At 39.0% G+C, this 22463-nt stretch overlaps 1 protein-coding gene across 12 annotated transcripts in view; it reads right to left on the reverse strand.

Moving 5' to 3' along the window:
- PHTF2 (putative homeodomain transcription factor 2) overlaps window positions 1–22463 on the reverse strand; it is a 175592-nt gene that overhangs the window by 31871 nt on the left and 121258 nt on the right. For 10 of the 12 annotated variants that reach the window (XM_067042770.1, XM_067042774.1, XM_067042776.1 and 7 more), the window contains 4 exons: window positions 19512–22305; window positions 14640–14805; window positions 14005–14101; window positions 11606–11666 (listed from right to left, as the gene is read on the reverse strand). In XM_067042770.1, the coding sequence (XP_066898871.1) occupies window positions 22285–22305 (21 nt within the window). In that variant the 3' untranslated portion in view covers window positions 11606–11666; window positions 14005–14101; window positions 14640–14805; window positions 19512–22284. Of the gene's footprint in view, window positions 1–11605; window positions 11667–14004; window positions 17214–19511; window positions 22306–22463 lie in introns of all 12 variants that reach the window. The other 2 variants (XM_067042766.1, XM_067042768.1) reach the window with 2 other exon arrangements.

Consider the following 22463-nt stretch of genomic DNA (forward strand, 5'->3'; position numbering starts at 1 on the left):
AGACAGAGTATCAGAATTTAGAGTTTTAACAGTATCCTGTGTTGATCTTACGTGAACTACAGAAGACTAATCAAGCCCTTCAAATATTACTCCCCGCCTGCTCTCTCCCTGATGTCCACATCCCTTTAATTATCCAGCGTAATAGCAGACTTGATGATCGTCAGGAATGAGGCTAGGGAGCTGAAATTACAGAATTACAGTCTCTAAGATGACTTGAGATTTTCAACCTTGCTATTTAAAAAACTGCTCAAATTTTTAAAATTCAAGCAATCCAGAGAAACAAAAAAAGAAATGTGATTTTTCACATTAGCAAAGGAGCTCAGCAAACCACAGCCTGTAGACCTGCAAAACCCATGCCAAATGAGACAGGGGCTCCCCACCAAAATGACAAATGCAGGGTAGACTAAAGCATGGAAAGAAGGCATCCTAGGGATAAGCAAGCTCAACTCCTTCACCTGACGGAAAGGTCGGGGGCATCTGCCTGCTGGCCCGTGCCCCGTTCTGCTCACAACTTCTCCCCCATCGCTGACCCACACTGACGAGCAGCGCTAGGGCTGCCGTGTGGTCAGACCTCAGCCACACAGGCTCTCCGCACGGGAAGCCTACCCTCAGGGACGCTCTGGCTCCTCGGGCTCCTGACAGTGGAAGTTTATCAAAGTTTATCAAAGGCCGTGAAGGTGGAAGGGGGAGAATCCAACAGCAAGCTCTCTGGTTTTTCATGAACCAAGCCCATCAACTGAAAAGCAGAGAAGCCAATTCCTACAAGAAGGTTCAAGGACAGAAAAGAAAACTAGGGCTTCCCTGCCCCAACTTCCCCAGAACAAAATTCTGTTCTCTATTCAAGGGCCTCTCCACTGGGCAGCTCCACACTACTCTTCTCATCTTACTCCAAAGGATTCTCTTCCTGAGTAAATATGACTGGAATCTCCCAGATACTAATCCCCATTCTCCCCTCTCCCCTGAAGTGCCTTTGTCCTGCGCATTTCCACCTATCAAAATCTTACTTACCCTTGAAAACCCAGTTCAAATCACTGCTCCCCATGAATTCATCCCTGATTACCCTGACAGGAAGCAGTGACTCTCCTTTGAAATTCAAAGAGAACCACGAGTTAAACATCTTCTTTAGCCATCAAATGAAGAATAAGTATGACAAGAGGCACCATTCTTAAATACTGAAGAAAACTTCCTGAAGAGTAGGAGCTGTTCTTGTGTTAATATCCTTTCCTCAGTACCAGGCAGAGAAGGGGCTTCATGATGAACAAATGAATGAACCAACGAACCAAAGAAAGAAAAATCAAACCTCATATTCCCATCTCCTCAGCTCAAGAGACAATCAACCCCTTCAAATAAGATAACTCTCCTTTTAATGACAGTTTTAACCCAGCTGCAGCTCAGACAATATACTGATGGACTAGAGAGATGATCATCAAAAATGTGAAGCATGTTTGTCCTCAATATTAAGTACAACTAATTTTATTACTTCTTTTTTTCCCTTCCTTTTCAATAATGAAATAAACCCCAGTCCCAGCAAATGGCAAATCTCTATTCTTAAAGTACATTTAGATTTTACTAATTTACTTTGCTTATGCATAATTCAAAGGGGGACTTTATTTCAGTGCTTTATTTGTGGCTTCTAGTTATTATTCCTTCTGGAAAAGGCCCTTCACATATATTAGGTCTAAAGTTCCACTAAAGGTTTTTGGGGTCTGTGTTTTTAACTTCATTTTCTTAAGGCTGTAAAGTGGAAGAATGAGTTTGGGTGATTGTTTCATGGTGGTGTTCAATTTCTAGAACCCTATGAACCCTAGAGAGGACTGGTGGGAGGACGAGGGATGAAATGTTGAATACCAGGAATATGGGCCTATGGCTTCTTGGAAAAGGTCTTGTTCGGGCCAAAGTCTCTAAAAGCAGAGGAAATGGCCTTATTCACAGTCCAACAGGCACCTTCCCTTAAAAGCCAGGAACTATATTCCTCAGTGCCTGAGTAAGCATGGTTAAAAAAAAAAAAAAAAAAAGAAAGAAAGTAAGAAATCCATTCCATCTTACACCAGCACTGTGATATAGGGCACTCTCTATACTGTGGGGAAACTGCAAAAAAATCTCAGAGACTTAAGAGATAAGCATTGAAACCCCCTGGCAGGGCAGGCGAGAGAGCTGCCCTGTCCACCTCAACTTCCCAGGCTGCCCCCATCAAGTGGGGTGTAATCAGTGTGCTATCAGAGTTTCCCGAACCTCTGTCGGAGCAGAGATAACCCATAAGATGCTTAGATAAAAGCTGATTTTAAAAATAGTACCTAATTGCATGCCTGGGGCATTGGGAAGGGTTTACAGACAGAGGGGACAGGGAAAAAAGGCAGATGGTTAGACTTAATATCTACCAGTAGGATGGCTCCTCCAGAGGAGCTTTCTAAGCCACTCTGGGTGTCCTTCCAGGCTGCCTTACCCAGAAGCACCTCCCGGCCACCTCTATGCTTAAGCCCTTATCTCTGGAATTCCCAAGCTGAGTACAGACCTGCCCTTGACAGAGATCACGGAGTCAGACTTCTTAGTGGCAGACAGCAGGAAGTCGTGGAGATCAAGGAGAGCTTTAATGAGAATCTGTGGGAAGGTGGAAAACAGGTGCCAAGAGTGGGCAGGAACAAAGGGAGGCTACACAGCGAGAGCACAGCCCGACTCTGGTCCCAGAACCGTCTGACCGAACACTGCCATGGAATGCCAGACGGTGTGTTGCTCCAGGCTCACCTCTACTACTGAGGCCACCGTAGAAAGCTCTACCTCTCCCCGTGTCTTTGTGCCTGTGGCTCTGCTTGGCTAAGCCCTGACACATGCCCACGTCCTGGCTGGCCCTTGTGCTCCACCTAATCTGGGGTTGTCCCCCAGTAGGAAGGGTGTTTGGATACCCAACAGTCAAAACAACAATCTCAGGAACAGCTCTGCAAGGTCCAGGAACCTGGAGTCTGAGGTCCTATGAGCCAACCTGATGCCAGAAGTCCTTGGCACCATGGCAGTTACTCAGTCCTAACCTCCTTCATGGGGAGGCTGACCCAGAGCTTGCTTTTGCTGTTCAATGATGACCTCTGGCTAGACCACAGCATCATGGACTAAGAGGGGCTTGGAGACCATCTAGTTCAAGAGCATAGATGAGGAAACTGAAGCTTCCAGAGATCAAGCCCCTACCTCCTGTCCTCTGACTCTTGAAAGTCAGAGCATGAAGGCACTGCACCTCAGTGGGAGTGTGAACCCTCTGGCTTTAACTTCCATGGTCATTGGCTATGAATTATTCTGAACTTGAATGCATTAAAATGTAATGGTTTTACTATCCTCAAAATAGAAACCCAATTTCTCTCCTGACATTTTCCATCTACCATTCATTCTCCTTGCTGAGTTTTTTCTTAGCCTTCTGCTAGCAAAGTCTCTTGCTGAAATAACTCTGCCTGTTTGCCTGTTATACTCTCAAGGAATATGTCATAACTGCCTGGGGTCAACTGATTAATATTAGCCAAAATCTGAAGCTCTTCTGTGACTGGTTCAGGAAAATAAAAAAAAAAAAAAAAGAGCAGGGCGATCTGGTATTACCCCAAGGATTTGTTAGGAACAAGTGCTCAAGATGGTAGGAATGACAAAATGGCATTTCTGTTTACAAATCCTGTGAATACTATAAGACCAGCCAGTCCTCCTGGTGATGCCTGTCTTGATCTGCCTGATGACTGAGACTTCATCTTAATCAATTCAAGAACTATAAACTAGCTCCATTTCATTAGTGCTTAAAATGCCATTATGATTAGGGCATTCAGCAGTGAATGGCTGTATCTGTGTTGTATAACGTGGAACATCTATTTTAATTGTGATTAATTCTCAAACTAGCCAACTAATGCCTTTAAGTATTAACGGGAGCAGGGAGACACAAAGGATGTAAAAAAGAACTCATCAAACATAGAAGTATATACCATCTTTGACTGATTTCAAGACTCACTTTTTCAGATTTAACATATCTCAATCAATGGCAGTGCTTTTTCTTTCTTGGTGATTACACAGAATAGTGATATATTTTACAATAGACAGCATCTTAGATTCAATAAAACACTGAACAAGCTACTTTTTCAGATGAAATTACTGGTTTATCATATGGGAAAAAATAGAATGTAGCCATTTCCTTATCCTAACATCTGCATGTGGAAAATAAGATTATGCATAGCGTCTATGAAGCAATGAAAATTGCAAAGGTTATGCTTTCTTTGCTCCAGTCCACTATGGCCCACATTACATTTAGTTTCTGGTAAAACCAGATGCTCAAAAGCTTCCGTTATCTCTAACATGATTTACCCTATTAGAGAAACACACTGATTTGGAGACCATGACTTTGTCAAGGATTGTCTTATTAACAGAGAAAAGTAAAGTATCAAAGTTAACCTAGTTACAGAAGAATATACAAAAAAGTGAGGACCTAACTTCCATCACAGGATCAGTAGAGTTAGTAAGGTTGCTTTTTCTTTTCTTTCTCCTTATTAAAACAAACGAACAAAGAAACCAAAAAAAACCCAATACGTTCTGAACACTATGGATGCCGGTCTGACCTATTAATATCACTTCCTATGAATAACATGCGTAAGCCTTCCAAGGTGATAAAAGTCATCCCTGGAATCCAAAAGATGGATGCCAAGCTGTTTCCAGCTTGTGCGTTGCAGCTGAAGCATGATAAAGACAATTTAAAGCTGGTTCAGAGATGAGCAACAAATGGTTCTTGGTTTTACTAACAGGTTTGATGGGAAACTTAAAGAATGGGGTTTTGAGTCTGATAGAAATGGCTGGAAGGGGACTGAATTTATTTTGTAAACATGATTTAGCATATAATTATAACGAGAGTTGTCATTTATTAAGCAATTTCTATTGCCAACATTTCACCCCCAGCTTATTTCTGGTAACCTTTCTAATAAACTACCCACACTTCTATATAAGAAAATTGTCTCAGAGGGGGTAAGTTATGCCCCAAGATCTCGCCTCTGCTGGGTAAGAGCCAGGACTCACATCAGGCCTATTACCTCCAAGACCCATTCACGGTCGTCTTAACCTGGGCCTTATGCTACTGGTTGATGGTCAGGATTCTCTGCAGGCTTCTAATTGTGACTTTGGTTTTGAACAAGTGGACTGCGAGTCAGACTGGGTCTGAGATTTGACTGCTACTACACTGCACTCTTCATCAACGGGACTCTGTGTGCTGGACAGACCTTTTCCAAACCTGACACCTGAGCTCACAAGCACTTGGAAGAGATGAGCCAGTGATCCTGCTGGCACATGGTGAGCGTAGACTAGGTAAATCCTTGAGGAGAGGGCTTGGGAGTGAAGGGTCTTCTTTCATGGCAGTGTGCCTCTGGCTCTCCCTCCCCATTTAAAGGGATATGCTCCCTCTCCCACCCCAGCCCTTACTCTCAGAAGTTGGGGAAAATTTCTCTTCTTTGTGATGCAGTCTGAAACCTTGAGAACTGGAGACCTGAACTTAAGCTCTAGAGTCCCCTCTGGGTTTGTCCTAAGAGGTTCCTAAGAGGCCTTATGGGGCTCGTGCAGATAGGTCTCCTGCAGCCCTAATGGCACAGCAAAGGATCCTGAGGTGCGTACACATGCCAGACCACACTGGGACCTGTCCTGCAGAGTCAAGGAAGAATCAGAGTGCCCAGATCGGGGTTCAGGCCACAGTTTTCTGAGTGTCAGTCAGTTTCATTAAGTAGCTATATCTTGCTTAAACATAATTGGGTATATTCTAAGAACTTTCACAATTCAGCAGAGATGTAATTTTTCAATATTTTTGTAAAAAAAAATGTCATCTCATTAACATAGCAAAAGATACCCTTATGGTTCTCAATACCTAAGAAATTCCAAGGGTTTAAGAGCTCTGTGCTAGGAATACTGGATGAAGACCAAACATACATTTCTTATCATAAATCACAGCACCACACTACCTAAAATAAGTTTTACAAAGGCATGTTTTTTAACTGTTGGAGGACCTGATATTGATGGACTCAATGTGAAGATGTCCTTAGAAATAATAATGCATGACAGAGAAAAGGCAGTCAATGAGAAGGGCAGTCAGTGCCACCAGGTGAGAAACTGATTATACAAACAATTACCAAACTGTGTATAAAAACAACTCTGACCCACAACTTACAGCAACCTGCCCAGGAAACCAACCCCCTTATTATACAATAATCAGCCCATGAAGCCAGCCTGCTATAAATCAGCCTTGCAGGAGACTGGATTGCTATCTCTAATAATAATCCAAGAAGCCAAACAGTAATTTCTATGATAAGTGGCTCAAAATGACAGGGACGTGACTAATAACTGACAGCTTCTCTAATTCTTATCCCCACTTCCAATTTAGGAACAGTCAGAGAAACCCAAATATGTACACCATAAAATCTTGCTTTTTTAGGCTTCTAGTTAGCCCACCTATGGCTTCCTCATGCAAACAGCTTCCAATCAGGGCATACCTGAAGCCTTCCCTTTTTTCCACTCTAAGCTTTCCCACTTTCCTACTTGTCTTTGAGTCTCTGCTAAAATGCAAGTGACAGTGGCTGACCCTCTTGATATATCAAGATCTGAATAAATAGCCTTTGCTTGTTCTTAAATATATATATTTTTTTATTGTGAAAGGGGTATGTGCTCATTGCAGAAAACTCGAACAGTAGAGAAGAGCAGAGAAAAGAAAATTAATATCACATGTTTTCACCTACAGAGACAACCTCTGCTAGCTTTTTGGAGTATTTCTTTCCAGCAACCCACCCATTTAAATGCATACAAGTGAATGCCAGATTCTTGTCTCTAACTGAACTGTGAGCCTTAGCTGGATCTATGGAAGACCAAAGATCTTATATTTAATTCCAAATGCAAATTTCTTTGCCTGAATATTCTAGAATATAATAACCACCTACCTGGCATGTTGCCTTTTCATTTTGATAGTACCAATCTAGATACAACATGTAGGTGATAAGCTACATTCCGAAATATGACTAAAATGACACTATAGATCTTATTTTTATGAGTAAACAAATTCAGACGTTACATTTTTGTTCAGTTCTTCTAGGCTGAAAAACACAGGAATGAGATTCCAAAGTGGATTAGTAGAGAGAGCTTGTTATTAAAGGCTGTCATTTCCGAGAAAACAGAGTATGTCTTGCATACTAAGCATTTCTGGCACTGTGAATAAATCCTTCACCTACGTGTTCACTCTACTTTGCACTCCCAAAGAGCCTGGAGGTGATTACTCAACTAAACATTAAATTTGATGAGGACTCTGTATTAAGAGATCATCCTCTTTGATTTTTTATTGATTTGTAGACTTTTAATACCAACTCTGATTCTACACATCTGTTACACATCAGGGTTAAAGAAAAGTTTCAGGTAGAAAAGATTTAGAATTAAAAGGAAGCATGAATGTGTTGGCAGGAATGAAAATCTCTGAGTGGGAATGCTCTGGGGGCAGCTGACTCTATTCTTGACATAACAAAAGTTGGTAAAAGGCCTCAGAGCAAAGATGAAATCTAAACGATGCAGATGAAATACTTGAAAAGCAATAGGAAAAGAAACTGTTGCTAAGAAGAGAATTGGGGGGACTCAGAAGAAAATGTCAAATTCCCAACAATGCTGTAATAGCCACATGATTGGATTTCTTTTTAAATCATAAACACAAAATAGGCATAGTTTGCTTCACTTCATGACACTTTAAGGGTACAGGCTGCAGTCTGCACCCTTCCAGTCACCAGGCTGCCTCCATCTCATTCCATGTGGTTCTGATGGGAATGCCAATACCAATTTATCCTCCACTTCCTGCCAAAGGAGTGGGCACATAACCAGTCTGGCTAACCGAGGTTCTTCATAGCCCCGTCTAAAGTCATTGGTTCAAACGATGGGCATATGGCCCAAGTCAAGTCAATGAAAGAATCTCCAAAGGATTGATCTGTGGATGCTGGGAGAGAGTGCATCTTTGTTTCTATCTCTGGGCTCATGAGCTCAAAGGTCCATATGAGCTTAGATCTTCTGGTGGCAATTCTGTGGTTTAATGGAGAACAAAGCAAACAGAGGTAAGCAGAAGGGAATGGGCAGAAAATGGGAAGGAACAGGAAGAGGGAAGAGAACTTAGAGTAAAGTCACAACGGCAGTTTGAACACTTGGATCCAACTCCAAGTGTCACAGCCAGTACTAGCTCAGCTTGGCTTCCCAATTATATGCATCAATAAATTCTCCTTTGTGCTTAAGCCAGTTTGATGTAGGTTTCTGTTACTTGCAGACAAAGACCTAGAAAGGCTTCTGACTCCCACTTTGTAATTGTGGAGAAACAAAGTCCTAGAGAGGTGTTGCCAAGATTAGACAGTAAGGTGAGGGAAGGTCCTGGTTCTCTAGTGTGCACCAATGAACTAACCAGCATACTGAAAATAACCAGAATCACAAAACTATAGATTCTTTTTCTACACGCCAGACATGCAATCTGCTGGCCTCCACATGGAGCATCGTGAACAGTATCAGTCTTTGTCATAGCACTGTAATTTCTGGACCCCAAAAGAACCCTGGACTCCGAAAATGTCTTCCTTTTAAGTCTACCATAGTGTTTTAATTTTCCCCTCTAGTTTCTCTTTCCTCCTTAAGGAACAAAAAAGATGGAACTTATTTTTAGTACTATCTCAAAAATCCTAAGTGCAGGAGGGATAACTGGGCCTTACAAATGTCAAGACAGAAACTGAAAAATGAGGAATCTACATTACTCTGTGTCTCTTGGGAGCCATGTGGCTTAACTTTTGCTTGATTGTTCTTCTCCTTCCTTCTTCTATCTGCTTATGGGTCTTCTCATCCTTGTAACCACACCCTCCCCAGCACCAGGGTTACCCAACTTCAAAGTTCAAGCAACCCACAGTAAACACTTCAGTACATTTAGATCAATTGTTCTCAGATTTTTTTGGTCTCAGAATCACTTTACACTCTTAAAAATTACTGAGGAACCCAAAGACCTTTTGTCTGCATGGGTTATATCTATCAATATTTACCATGTTCAAAATTAAAACAGAAAAATTTTAAACACTTATTTAATTCATTTAAAGATAATGATAATAAATGTTAACCTAAAAATTTTTATAAAAACCATATTTTCCATAGGAAACAAAAAAATAGCTTAAGGTGTAGAATTGTTTTAAATCTCTGCAAGACTCTTTAATTTCTGGCTTCTGGAAAATGGATGAGATTTCTGCTTCCAAACGAGATGGGAATAACAGGAATCAGATTTACCATCCTGCTTGAAACATCTAAGAAACTGGGTAAAATATATAATGGTAGATTAGACATGGGAAAAGAAGAGATTAATAAACTTGAAGATGTCACAATTAAAACCATACAAAATGAAACACAGAGAGACAAAAAGCTGAAAAAAAAGTGAACAGAATATCACTGATACTTGGGAAAGCTTTGAGAAGACTAATATACATGTATTTGGAGTCCCTAAAGCAGATGAGGGACAGAAAATAATTTTTTAAGAAATAATGGCCAAGATTTTAACAAATTCAAATTTGATGAAATTAATAAACCCATAGAAACAAGAGTCTTAATGAGTTCCAAGCACAGGAAACAAACAAAGCCACACCAAGTCACTTCATAATCAAATTGCTTAAAACCAGTTGTCCAAAAACAAAGGCAAAATACTGACTTTTTCAGACATACAAAAGCTGAAAGAATTTATCACTAGCAGATCTACATTAAAATAAATATTAAAGGAAGTCCTTCAAGCAGAAGGAAATCTAGATCTAAGCAAACGGATGAAGCAGATCAGAACTGGTAATTATGTCAATAAATATAAAGGTTTCTTTTTATTGTTTAAGTACCTTTAAAAGACAACCAATTATTCAGAGTAAAAACAACTACAATGCACTGTGGAATTTATAACATGGGTAACAAAATGTATGACACAACAGCACAAATTCTCAGAGGGAAGAAATGGAAGTATATTATTACAGAGTTCTTCTACTGTATGTGAAGTGATATAACATCAATTGAGAGTAGAATGTGGTAAGTTTAAGATGTATATTACAAACCCTAAAGCAACCAATGAAACAAAACAAACAGCTATAAGCCAACAAAAAAGATAAAAAGGATCATGAAAAATGCTCAACCCAAAAGCAGGCAGAAAAAAGATAAAAGGGAACAAGGAACTGTTGGGACAAATGGAAAACAAATGTCAACGTGCTAGGCTTAAATCCAGCCATATCAATAATCACATTTTATGTAAATGGTCTAAACATCCTAATGAAAAGACAGAGATTTGGAGACTGGATAACAAAGCAAGACCTAACTATACAGTGGCTACAAAAAAACTCACTTTAAAAATGAAGACACAAATTGGCTGAAAGTAAAAGGATGGGAAAATATATGCCATGCTAATACTAACCAAAAGAAAGCTAAAGTGGCTACACTGATGTTAGACAAATAGATTTCAGAGCAGAGAATCTTAACAGGGATAAAGAGGATCATTTCATAATATAAAGGGATCAATTTATCAAAAGTTCATAACAAAACATGCACAAACATGTATGCACCTAATAAGAGGACTTCAAAATAAATGAAGCAAAAACTGATACTAATGAAAAGAGAAACAGCTAAATAACAATTATATTTGGAGATTTCCATACCCCTTCCTCAAAAACTGATAAAAAAAGTAGACAGAGAATTCGTAAGTACACACAAAACTTGAACAATGCTATCAACTAATTTTTTTTTTTCTTTTTTTTTTTTTTTGTGGTACGCGGGCCTCTCACTGTTGTGGCCTCTCCCATTGCGGAGCACAGGCTCCGACGCGCAGGCTCAGCGGCCATGGCTCACGGGCCCAGCCGCTCCGCGGCATATGGGATCTTCCTGGACCAGGGCACGAACCCGTGTCCCCTGCATCGGCAGGCGGACTCTCAACCACTGCACCACCAGGGAAACCCACTATCAACTAATCTGACCTGATTGATATTTATCATACACTCCACCAAACAATAGCAGAATACACATTCTTTTCAATTGTACATGGATTATTTAAAGATGACATCACTGGGTGGAATCTGAAACCATACCTTAGATATTTTAAACTGTTACATTAAAATACATTGGTCCATATTATGCTTTGATGGATCTCTCGCCCATACATGAAAGATCCATCATCTTGCACACCCCTGAAAGAGTCTTGGCAATCCCCAGAATGCCCTGAAGCACACTCTGACAACTACAGATTTAGATTATTCAATTTTTTAAAAGAGGTAAATTATCAGCTGAGCTGTAGGCAACTCTTGTGGCCTAGCTGACCATAAAGAATCTGTTACAAAGTGAGGAAGGCAATCCTCATGCTGATTTAAAGGCTAGATTTGGTGGGTAGTTTGGATTACTTCAACTTCTGCAACAAATTGCTATGCTTTCCTCTTTAAATATCCTCTTGAAATGAAGTACCTTAAAGACTTGCTGTATCTGTGTACCACAGATGAGAACTGAGGGGAGCAGAGAGGGGCTAAACGTCACTGACATCACTCAGCTGACATATTCTGTCTGAACATATTGTCAATCTTTAAGTCCTTGAGGCAGGAACAGTATTACTTACACGTGCTGTCAGCATGTAACAAGGATCAACAGGGTCTCCGGGTACAATAAGCACCAAGAAACTAATAAACAAAAAAAGAGAAAACATTGGTACATTATTTAGGGCACAAAATTTTAAGTTGTCAACATAGCAGACACATTTGTTCTAAACTCTGCAATCATGTACCCACTAACAATGTCTTCATCACTGTCTAAACGTTTTTGATAATGTAGACCAATGTTTTAATAATGACAAGACTGGTTCCCTAAGAGTAACTGGTGACAGAGGGCAGAGCTAAAAAATCCTCCTCTCCTCAGAATCTCTGGGGGTGGGACAAATATGTTCAGTTTCTTTAAAAGTGTCCAGGTCATTCTAACAGGCAGCCAGGGTTGAGCCCATCATGAAGACATCACACTCTTAGTAAACCTTAAGGTCTTCCTCTGCTGCTCCCTCTTTATTCACCCCTCAGGGAGAATGTATGTTCAAAGACCTATATTACATGTTTGGGAACATATAAAAATTGTAAGACAGACTTTGTTTCGAAGAGCTCTTATAATCTTCTATTATGGCGGCAGAATTAAGCTGGTTTACATTATGTGCCTACCTAACCTTTTAATAAGATGCTTAAAGAGGATAGAAAAAGTAAGTTGCAAACAGGAGGTCAAAACAAACAATGCACAAAGAGTCAAGTACAGAGGTTCTGTACTCTCTCTGGCAACATGGCATTCAGAGTTCAGTACCGTGTAGGGACTGGAGAATGGAGGGAAAAAGAAAATGGAAATCAATCAAGGACCCCATCTCACAATCCTGAGATTCACCTATTTAGAATGAGACAAGCCCATAGAAAATAAGAAAGGAGTTGCCACCATGAGCCACATTTTAGGTATGGTAGAAGATCACTGGAAGAGGAAATTTCTGTTCCCAGAGTTTTAAAATAAGGGCCTACTAATGAGATGTGATCTGATTAACTCCTTGGGCAGATAGTAAAATGGCTGAATCAAGACAAACTGATTTCAAAAAATTAGTAAAACCTAAAACTGAAGAGGGTCTTGTCTTAATATCAAGGGTCTGTTGAAAAGTGTGATTGCTTAATCCCACAACACCAAAACAAACGAAAGGTCACTTGGGAGCAGTGAAAAGACTAATTTGCTAAACAGAAGGGCCACAGTAAGAAACAAAAAGGGTTCCAAATTACCTGCCCCATGAAAAACAGGTTCCCTTAAATTAGAACAACAGATGAAAACAGACTTCTGTTAGAATAGTGGAGCAGCTAAATTTCTCCACAAGAAAACCTTTTAAATTTCCTTTTAGAAACTAGACGCTTGTAAATTAAGTATTTATATTAGGAAATTACAACCAAAGTATACACTCTGAGAATAAAAGGAGTCTTAATTCTACTGCTCATTAGCAGTAAAGAAAGAAAATGTAAAGAAAAAAAGTCTCAGAATGGTAAAGTTCAATGGGAACAAATCAAGTTATTTTAATTCTGTCCCATCTTTATTCAGATAGAAAGTAAACGGCTACTACAGGTCACCTAGGAAATCAGCCTAAAAGCAAAGATACAAACCTAGGTTCCTGATACTCAGAGCAGGGCCTTCGTTCTATGCTACATCTCCTGCATATTCAACTGAGATGAAAAATATTCCATTGGAGATGAGAAAATATGATTTTCAGGATCACCCACTAAATGTCAATGTACTCTACACAGTATCATTCTACACGGATATAAGGAGGACCCAATGCATCAACTAAACCAGTCCCTGTTTCCAAGCAGGTGAACCCCAGCTGCCTGAAGCGTCTCTAGAGTTGGGGTAGCCACAGTTTCTACTAACATTCTGTGTTGAATAAGATGCTTGATGCTTTTTGTTTCATACTTTTTGTGTGTGTGTGACTAGCCAAAATCTCACAATACAATTCAAGTTACTATCTGCTGCTTTAAATTCTGGTGTTGATGAAGAACAGCTGATTAGGGCCGTCACTGTAGGCTGTCACATGCTCAAAGACAAACGTGAGCCTTCCATTTTCTTCATTTCCATATTGAGTAATCCAAGTGCTTTCTCCCAAAGCCTGATTTTTCACCTCTTTAACAATTTAGATTTCTTTCTTTAGACAGTTTCAGTTTCTCTAGTTCATTTTCCAGTTGGATAATTTCTTTAATTTACTGAGATCACTCTGAATCCATGCCTATTATCCAAGAGAGATGCTAATAAAAATAATAATGCTAATATTTAACAGTTGTGAGATGACTACATACCAGGTACCAAACTAAGCACTTTCCCTAAGTGGCAGGATTATTTGGGATATTTGCTGCTGGAAGAAACTCAAAAGAATGAGTGATGTCTTTCCCTCCCCTATTCCAAGAAGACAGCCACACAATTCTATTTTGAGCTTGAGTCCCTTCCCTCCATGGGTATCATTACCTTTGGAGCTTCTGGGCTGAAAACAGAAGTTCTCAAGGTCCAGAAGGCCAACTCCTCAGCCAGGCTTTGGCTTGGAAGCCTGGTGGATTGAGAGCATCTGGTGGAAAATGAGAGGGTGAGGGTTGCTGGGAGAGGGGCACATACCCCAGACAAGCTGCAGATGTGCAATGGAGCACAGCTGTGAGGCATCTGTGGAAGGAGATGGGCACGAATATCCGAGGCCTTGAAACAGGTAAGGATCTTGAAGCTGAGCCTGGGTCAGCGAGGTGAGGGGTGTGTGTGTGCACCTCTGTGGGGAGCATCTCTGAGCTGGCTGGAGCATCCATGCCCAACAGACACAGGAAGCGTTGGCCAGGCAGAAGCATCAGAATGGAGGGATAGCTACCACCAGAGAATAAGGACCAGGCCACTTCCATCTTTTCCAGGTAGTAGCTGAATCCCCTGGATTTTGTGTCAATCTAGGGAGGCGGGGCTCCTCCAAATATAACATATTGAATTCTTGATAGTCTTCTGAGTAGGTGCTCAATGCCAGATTTAGTTTGATTGAGGACAAATAAATTGATGTTTTGCTGCATAGGAGGGTGGTGGACCAGGTCCCTGCCCATCACACAGACGTTGTCTAATTTTATACTCACAGGAACCATTTTCGGCTCCAGCAGCAGCTCTCCACCTCATTTTACAGATGAGGCTTAGGGAGGTTAAGTAACTTGACCAAGGCCATACACATGCTGCAAAGGATCCCAGCTCTGCCTGATTCCAGAACCCATGATCCTTATCATACTGCAGATGATTTGGGCTACTCTGTAATTAAAAAAAAAACCCAGACAGGCAGATTTAACTTTGCAAATAATTATAAATTAACTACATCATCCAAACGTGGAGAAAGAAACCAAAGTCACTTTAATTTTATATATTCTTAGATACAAATTTGTGCTGTGTCAGTTTTTTTAATGACATAAAAATTCTAGCATAGATTTAACATGGACTAAAATTTTAAGTTAAAAAACTAAATTCTCAGCCTGGAGCTGTTCATTAAGTATCCAGATGAAGAATGTGGTACCTTAGTTTAGTATTCACCAAGCAACTATGACATGCCAGAACTGTACTAGGCAGTCCTAATCTCTGAGGATAAAATTCAAATTCCTTGGCTTCACAAAGTCATCTGCTAGCATCATCTTCACCCCTTGCCTACAAACATCATCTTCTCCAGCTATACTAAACTGCTTGCATGTGACACTTACACTGGCAACTCCATTACAGCACATACCCTCCAGAAGCTAAAAGTTTTTTGCATGACTATCACCTCTTAGCTTCTAGGTTTAATGAAAAGAGGGACTATATTTTAATTTCTATATCCCTAGTACCTAGCTCGGTGCCTAGCACGTAATATTCAAATACTAGTCATAGAATGGATGAAAGAAAAACTGAATAAAATTGCAATTTTAAAAGTACTTGATAAAGAAGATGTGGCACATATATACAATGGAATATTACTCAGCCATAAAAAGAAATGAAACTGAGTTATTTATAATGAGGTGGATGGACCTGGAGTCTGTCATACAGAGTGAAGTAAGTCAGAAGGAGAAAAACAAATACCGTATGCTAACACATATATATGGACTCTAAGGGAAAAAAATGTCATGAAGAGATTAGTGGTAGGACAGGAATAAAACACAGACTTACTCAAGCATGGACTTGAGGATATGGGGAGGGGGAAGGGTGGGCTGTGACAAAGTGAGAGAGTGGCAGGGACATATATACACTATCAAATGTAAATTAGATAGCTAGTGGGAAGCTGCTGCATAGCACAGGGAGATCACCTCTGTGCTTTGTGACCACCTAGAGGGGTGGGATAGGGAGGGTGGGAGAGAGGGTGATGCAAGAGGGAAGAGATATGGGAACATATGTATATGTATAACTGATTCAGTTTGTTGTAAAGGAAAAACTAACACACTATTGTAAAACAATTATACTCCAATAAAGATGTTAAAATAAATAAATAAATAAAAGTACTTGGTCTGTTTTCCCATATTTGCAAGACAAACCTCTTACCCTAATGTCTTTCTCCAAACAGTAGATTCATATTATGAGAATGTTTCAGCACCACTAATCTGACCCAGTAAATTCTGGCTGAGAGCAAGAGAAAGGGGATAAATAGAAGGCAGGAAAGCTGCCAGCTCAAAGTCTGCATTTCCAGGCAAAAGCAAGTAAATGCATTTGCAAAGTATATCCCAAGGGATGCAAATTGGTCACAGGCTTTGGCAACAAGCCTATTTTGCTTTAAAGCACACCTCTTGGTACAAGGTTAGGAAAACCATAAATTCCCATATATAAATAATTGATCAAAACTAGTAAGAGAATTTGACAAAAACAACCCTAAACTCTTAGAAACCAGCCAAGGACACTATTAAATTACTACAGAAAGTAAATGATTACATTTAGCACCAGAGTCAGATTTAACTTTAAAAGACAAAAAAGAAAAGCAAGCCACTAATTTTAACTTCAGATCACTGTTGAAAACACAGAATTGAATATTATAAAAAGGAGGGAACAAGCAAAACTTTTAGTCCTGAGATTGTTAACTATTTTGTAGACACAGGAGGCATAAATATGTTGGAAGAGTAGATAGCATAGATAGCCAAGTACTATACTTAGATAGGAGTAGAAAGATACAGGGAGAGAGCCAATTGGGGAAGAAAAATGGCTTAAGATTAAACAGCCAGCCAAATGTATGAGGATTGTCCAGGCTGACAGTCATCCTTTGGTTACTGCAGGTGATGAGTTTATCATAGGGACAAATGGGGACATCTGAACTCACAAATCAGGACACAAGATGAAGCTATGATGATCCAACAGCACAGCTGGCCAAGCTATCACTCAGTCTCTCTGCCTCTTGACAGTTTGGGGCAGTTTCTACTTGTTTCTTCTCCCTTCCCCACTATGACTACGTCCTCTCTGCTTAAGGGCTTTGTTAATTCATGGTTTCTTTTGGGCCTCTGCTTTTCTAGCAACTCTTCCCGCTTACACTCTGTCCTAACTCAAACTTGCAGTAACAGAGATTCTGACTGGGTTAGCAACTCACCGTCAAGGATGCAAAGCCTCTACCGGACAAAGCTCTTGTGTCAGCTGGTTTCATGGATTCCTCAAGGCCTATAAAATGGCTGGCTGCTTTAGGGCCAGGCATCAATTACTGACGCATTCATCTGTGGCTGAGAAGAAAAGTGAAATAATCCAACCAAGCTTGACCAACCTCCTGCTTTGTTCAGACAAGGGCTGAGGGTGTGGCAAGCCCTAACAGAGCCATCTAGTATACAGTGGTCCCATCCAATCTACAACCATAAAATTTCATACTCTAGATTCAAGCACCTCTCATTAAAATATAAATGGTTTATAACATAAAATTGGAAAAGGAAAGACTGAAGATGATGACAGGGAAAACTGTGGAGATATTCTATATAGGAGGACAAGGACAGAATCCTGAGCACTGATGGAGAGCTGGCCTCAGAGAGCAACATTTCTTTCACAGAACTGAAGAAGGGAGAAAAAGAATTCATGGGTGATGATTTTTATCTTTGGTAAAGTTAGAGGAATAAAATGCTGATAGTTATAGGATGAGAGGGATTAGGAGCTTGAGGATAATAAATGAGCTTTGGAAGAACCATTGTAGGGAACATACAAGTGGACAAAAGATTGATTAAAGAAAAAACATTGCCAAATATAGGACTCAGAAGTTCCAGTAATATCTTGATAAGCACCATTTGCAGAAAGTCAAGTCAGATGTTCTCCAGCAACTCAAAGTTGAACAGACAACTTAAGGTTAAGGGTTGAGAACAGGTAAAAGACAAAAAGTCTCTAGGATGTTACCAGTGATGGAATCTACCATATAAATGAGACAGAGATCTAATAATGAAAAGATATGAGTGGAATATGCACCTGAGAGTTCAGCAAAGTCGTTCATAATTGGATATAATACGTAGGCAAACAAAAGAATGAGAACACTTCCCTTCCACATTTTACCATGCCTGCTTATGAAGAAAAGAAATTAAACATCAACTCCTTGTAAAAGAATTCTTCATGTATGGTAATTTATATGAAGCACGATTCTTAGTTATATCTCATATTTGGCAGGGATGCTTATGATATCTTATGTAATATGAATGCTTTAGCTTGCAAATTTTTGTTAATTGTCCTAGGCCATCACTTATTTGGAAGGGGAAGAGAACCAAACTTTCTTCACACCCAATACATGTCAGTTCCAGTGCTAGGTGCTTTACATATGGTATCTTATTAATCTTCCTAATAGTCCTGTAAAATAGGTATAACTGTAAGTTACAGCTGAGAAAACCAAAGTTCACAGAGGTTAAGTAATTTGCCCAAAAAAGTAAAACAAGTTTGACTCCTAAGCATGTGTTCTTTCCAAGAGGTTACACTGCAGAGAGCTGAATAGGGAGCTGTCAAATGAATTCTGAATTTCTCCTATTGCCAAAAGCTTAGTAGTTTATATACGACCTTACTACAAATATGGACTGATTTATAAATATCTTTGTTCTCTCCAGAATATTTTTCTATGTTTAATTATTTTGATCCGTCAAGAGGTACAGAGGTGCTGTTACAGAACACACCTTCGAAGGGAATAAAGGAGTGTGGGTTCTAGTTGTGGAACCTTAGGCAAGCTTTTTAACCTCTTTCGTGGCCTCAGTTTTTTTATCTAGTAAAATGAGGACTTTGGACTAGGTGGTGTCTGGGTTGTATTTGACTGAAGTCGTCATTCATTCTTTCATTCATTCAGTAAATAGACTGAGATTAGGCACTATTTTATATGCTGGGAAAACACTGGTGAATGTAGTTACATTCTCATGGAATTTCCACTCTCTAAAATTCCTGATCTTAAGACAGTAATTCTCAAGGTGGTGAGGAATCATAAGTGGAACAAATTTTCAAAGTCACTTAGGGAATACTTTTTTTTTTTTTTTTTTTTTGCGGTACGCGGGCATCTCACTGCTGTGGCCTCTCCCGTTGCGGAGCACAGGCTCCGGACGCGCAGGCTCAGCGGCCACGGTTCATGGGCCCAACCGCTCCGCGGCATGTGGGATCTTCCCGGACCGGGGCACGAACCCGTGGCCCCTGCACCGGCAGGCGGGCTCGCAACCACTGCGCCACCAGGGAAGCCCGGGAATACTTTTTTGAAAGTATATCTATACCACATCCTAGATCCACAGCCTACTCCCCACAAAGTAAGCACCATGGGGAGCCAGTGCTATTGATAAGCATTTGTGGTATCTTTCTTAAAGCTTGGTAGAAAAAAGGTTGAGAATTAGTGCTCTAAGTGATACAGCAAATTAAAGAGATGCAAGTCATATTGCTCTATTTGTAAGGGAGACTCATTAAGAGAGCCAATTCTAAGCTTAAAGTAAGTTGGAAAGTGCACTTGAATTAATAGTCCCTGATTAATTTAAGTCCTATGAACACTTGTACCAATCACATAACAGAAATATTAGAATGCTTACCCATGTTATTATTGGCCATAATCTCTCATGCTGAATTCACGTACAAAATCACTTGATTAAAAACACCACTATCCATCCTTCTGGCAATTAATTTTAATATCCCAGGCTACAGCCAGTTTTCTGTTTTTAAATACAAACAAACAAGCAAACAAACATTAATGATGTCATAGCATTTTGGTGATGAAAAGCCTGCACACATATTCTTCTTTCATGTTCTGAGAATCAACAAAAACTGAAATGTTGGAAAGTTTTTAAAAATGTATTCCCACTTCTCTCAAATCTAACAGTCATACCTAAAGTTTATGCTACAGTAAATATAAAATTACCATAGAAATGTGCATGACTTGAAAATTAGAAAAAAAGGAAACACTTCTAGTTTAATACTGTCAGTCATAGAATGTTTTATTTTAAACTTGCTGTTCAAACTTTCAAATACGACATGTGTGGCAAAGAAACAACAGTTAACACACAACATCTGCCACAACTCTATCTGCGAACTGCCTTTTCTATATTATGTGATATGTTACAATTTCTTTCAATTTCTTACATTCATTGTATTCTTAAAGGCAGCAATGTCAATTTTTCTGCTTTGATAACAGTTCCATTAATGTTCTGAAATTACTTAAAATGACAACTTTTTCCTTTCAGTATTCTACTGCTGCCCACATTAGTGACATAATTCAACATATTAATACGTTGTTGAGAGGTACACTGTACTCAATAAATCAACTCCCAACTCTAAGTTAAAATGAACTTCAATCAAAAACAAGCATCTTCCTAAATCAGTTCACTCAGCTACTTTTCTCAAAAATACTTCCATTCTGAAATAAGTTTTTCTGTGAGATACAATAGTTTCATTTTTATTCCTAACAGAACTCATGCTGTACTTTTTTTTCTCAAAATATATTCAATATATTCTGTGCAAAATGTTAAGTTCTGTATAGGTATGTACCTTATTTTGAAAAAGTTTATAAAATATAATTCCTAGAAACAACCTCAACATTAGACAATAGAGGAAGAAGAAACATATCAGACAAAGCCTAATTTTTCACAGGAGAAAATAAGTATGTTCTTAAAGCTCCAGTAATACATTCCTTGAAAAAACTCAGAATGCACTTTGGTCATTATAAAACATATTAGAACACAGGCAAATAAAACAAAATACTTTTGTTGTTTTCTACAGAAAGAAAATATACTACACAATGGCTGAATTGAGGCTGATCAAAAGGAATGGTGAGAGCAAAGTGATATTACTATATGGCTCTGTTCTCTACACATTCCTGATCTTAAGATGATGATTTGGGGATTAGAACTGCACCAATCAAATAAATAATTTACAATTGATTATTTTAAATTCCCAAAAACATGGTAAAAAATGTGAGGATATTCAACATGATACACCTTGCACCAAGAAAATTCTAGACTGTCTCAAATAAATTCTTTGTTTTAGAAACTAGATACCCAGATTAAAAAAAAAGTTTGCTAAAACATTTCATGTTTCACATAACTCCTAAAATTTCTTGATTGTACAAACATAACAACTTAAAATCAAGGCCCAATGTAAGATACCATCATATTCGCCCTATTTACCTAACATGCCAACAGGATAAGTTCTCATTTGGAAACTTGGCAAATTACTTAGGGGGGAGGGGGTTAACTTTCTAGGTTAAAAGCATCTAAAATAGCCCTTATATAATTGGGGGTTGAGGGGGTGGGTAGATGTACCAGACTAAGTTTAGAAGGTAGAATTTGCAAGCTATAGCTATTTTTCCTGAAAATTCAGATACAGTTTTACAACTAACAATCAGAAGAATATTTAACTGGTTCTTAACCTTATTCTTAAGTTGTTCATTTGAGTGTGGTATGAATAGCATATACTATAGTGTACCATAGGGAGAAAATTATTTTACTTGAGTAAACATAATGTACTTTAGTAATATCAATAGGCACTTCACTTGTGAGATGAGCATATACCTCACTCAAAAGGATACCATATCATGCCCTAGTACACTATAACATATCCCATATAAAGATACGCATTAAAAGTAACAATTTTAAAAAGTGCACATTTTGAGCATGCACAGTTGGAGCTGTGCAAACAGCCCAGTGTTTCAAATAAATACAATTATTACTAGTTAATTTTTATCAAAATATCTTACAGTATGGTAACCATTTACAATTATTGCTCTATTAAGAGTTTTATCATCAAAGAGCACTTGTTGACCTGTTGTGTAATACCATATATATTAATACTGAAGGGTGCTTAAACTGCAGCTTAATCAGTTTAGATCCTGGCATTGTTCCAAAATAATTCAAAAGAAACCCTGACTGGATCTTGATTTACTGAAGAAAATGCTTTATGTGTTCAGCTGAGTCCAATGCTAGGTTATAAAGTTAAAGAAGTTTTCCTCAAGTAAGGCAAGTCACGGCATTGACGGAGAAACAGTGCTTAGCAATGGCTTCTCTTCTCACGATTTGTTATTCTGTCATTATTTATGAGCAATTACCAGGATCTCAAGTATCTGGATATCAGTTTTATCACCCTTTCAACAAGTAAGTACATCAAAGCTAAAAATAAAATATAAAGACTAAAATAAATGTAAAAAACAGTGAACAAGTGAAATAAATATAAGAATTGCACAGGACAGTCTGATGTAAACACTTCAATTTCCCAGCTGAGACTCCTGAAGCAAAGAGTCAGTGACTGCTTTCAGGCAGCTTAGTTGGTACTCTTATTCTGGAAAAGAGGCTACATCTTCTTTTCTCTGAATTGTCATGATTTAATCTTCCAAAGCTAGTGAAAAAATAATAGAAATAGTGACCATTAGAGCCAGTTTTGATATTGTAACTTACTAAATTATATCACATAATACTGTTTTTATCTAAATTTCATTCATAAACAAGTGTAGGTTCTACTATTTTAAATTCTTTTATCCTTTTATTTTCAAGAAG

The sequence above is a fragment of the Kogia breviceps genome, chromosome 9, assembly GCF_026419965.1.
Source record: "Kogia breviceps isolate mKogBre1 chromosome 9, mKogBre1 haplotype 1, whole genome shotgun sequence".
Classification (NCBI taxonomy): Eukaryota; Metazoa; Chordata; class Mammalia; order Artiodactyla; family Physeteridae; genus Kogia; species Kogia breviceps.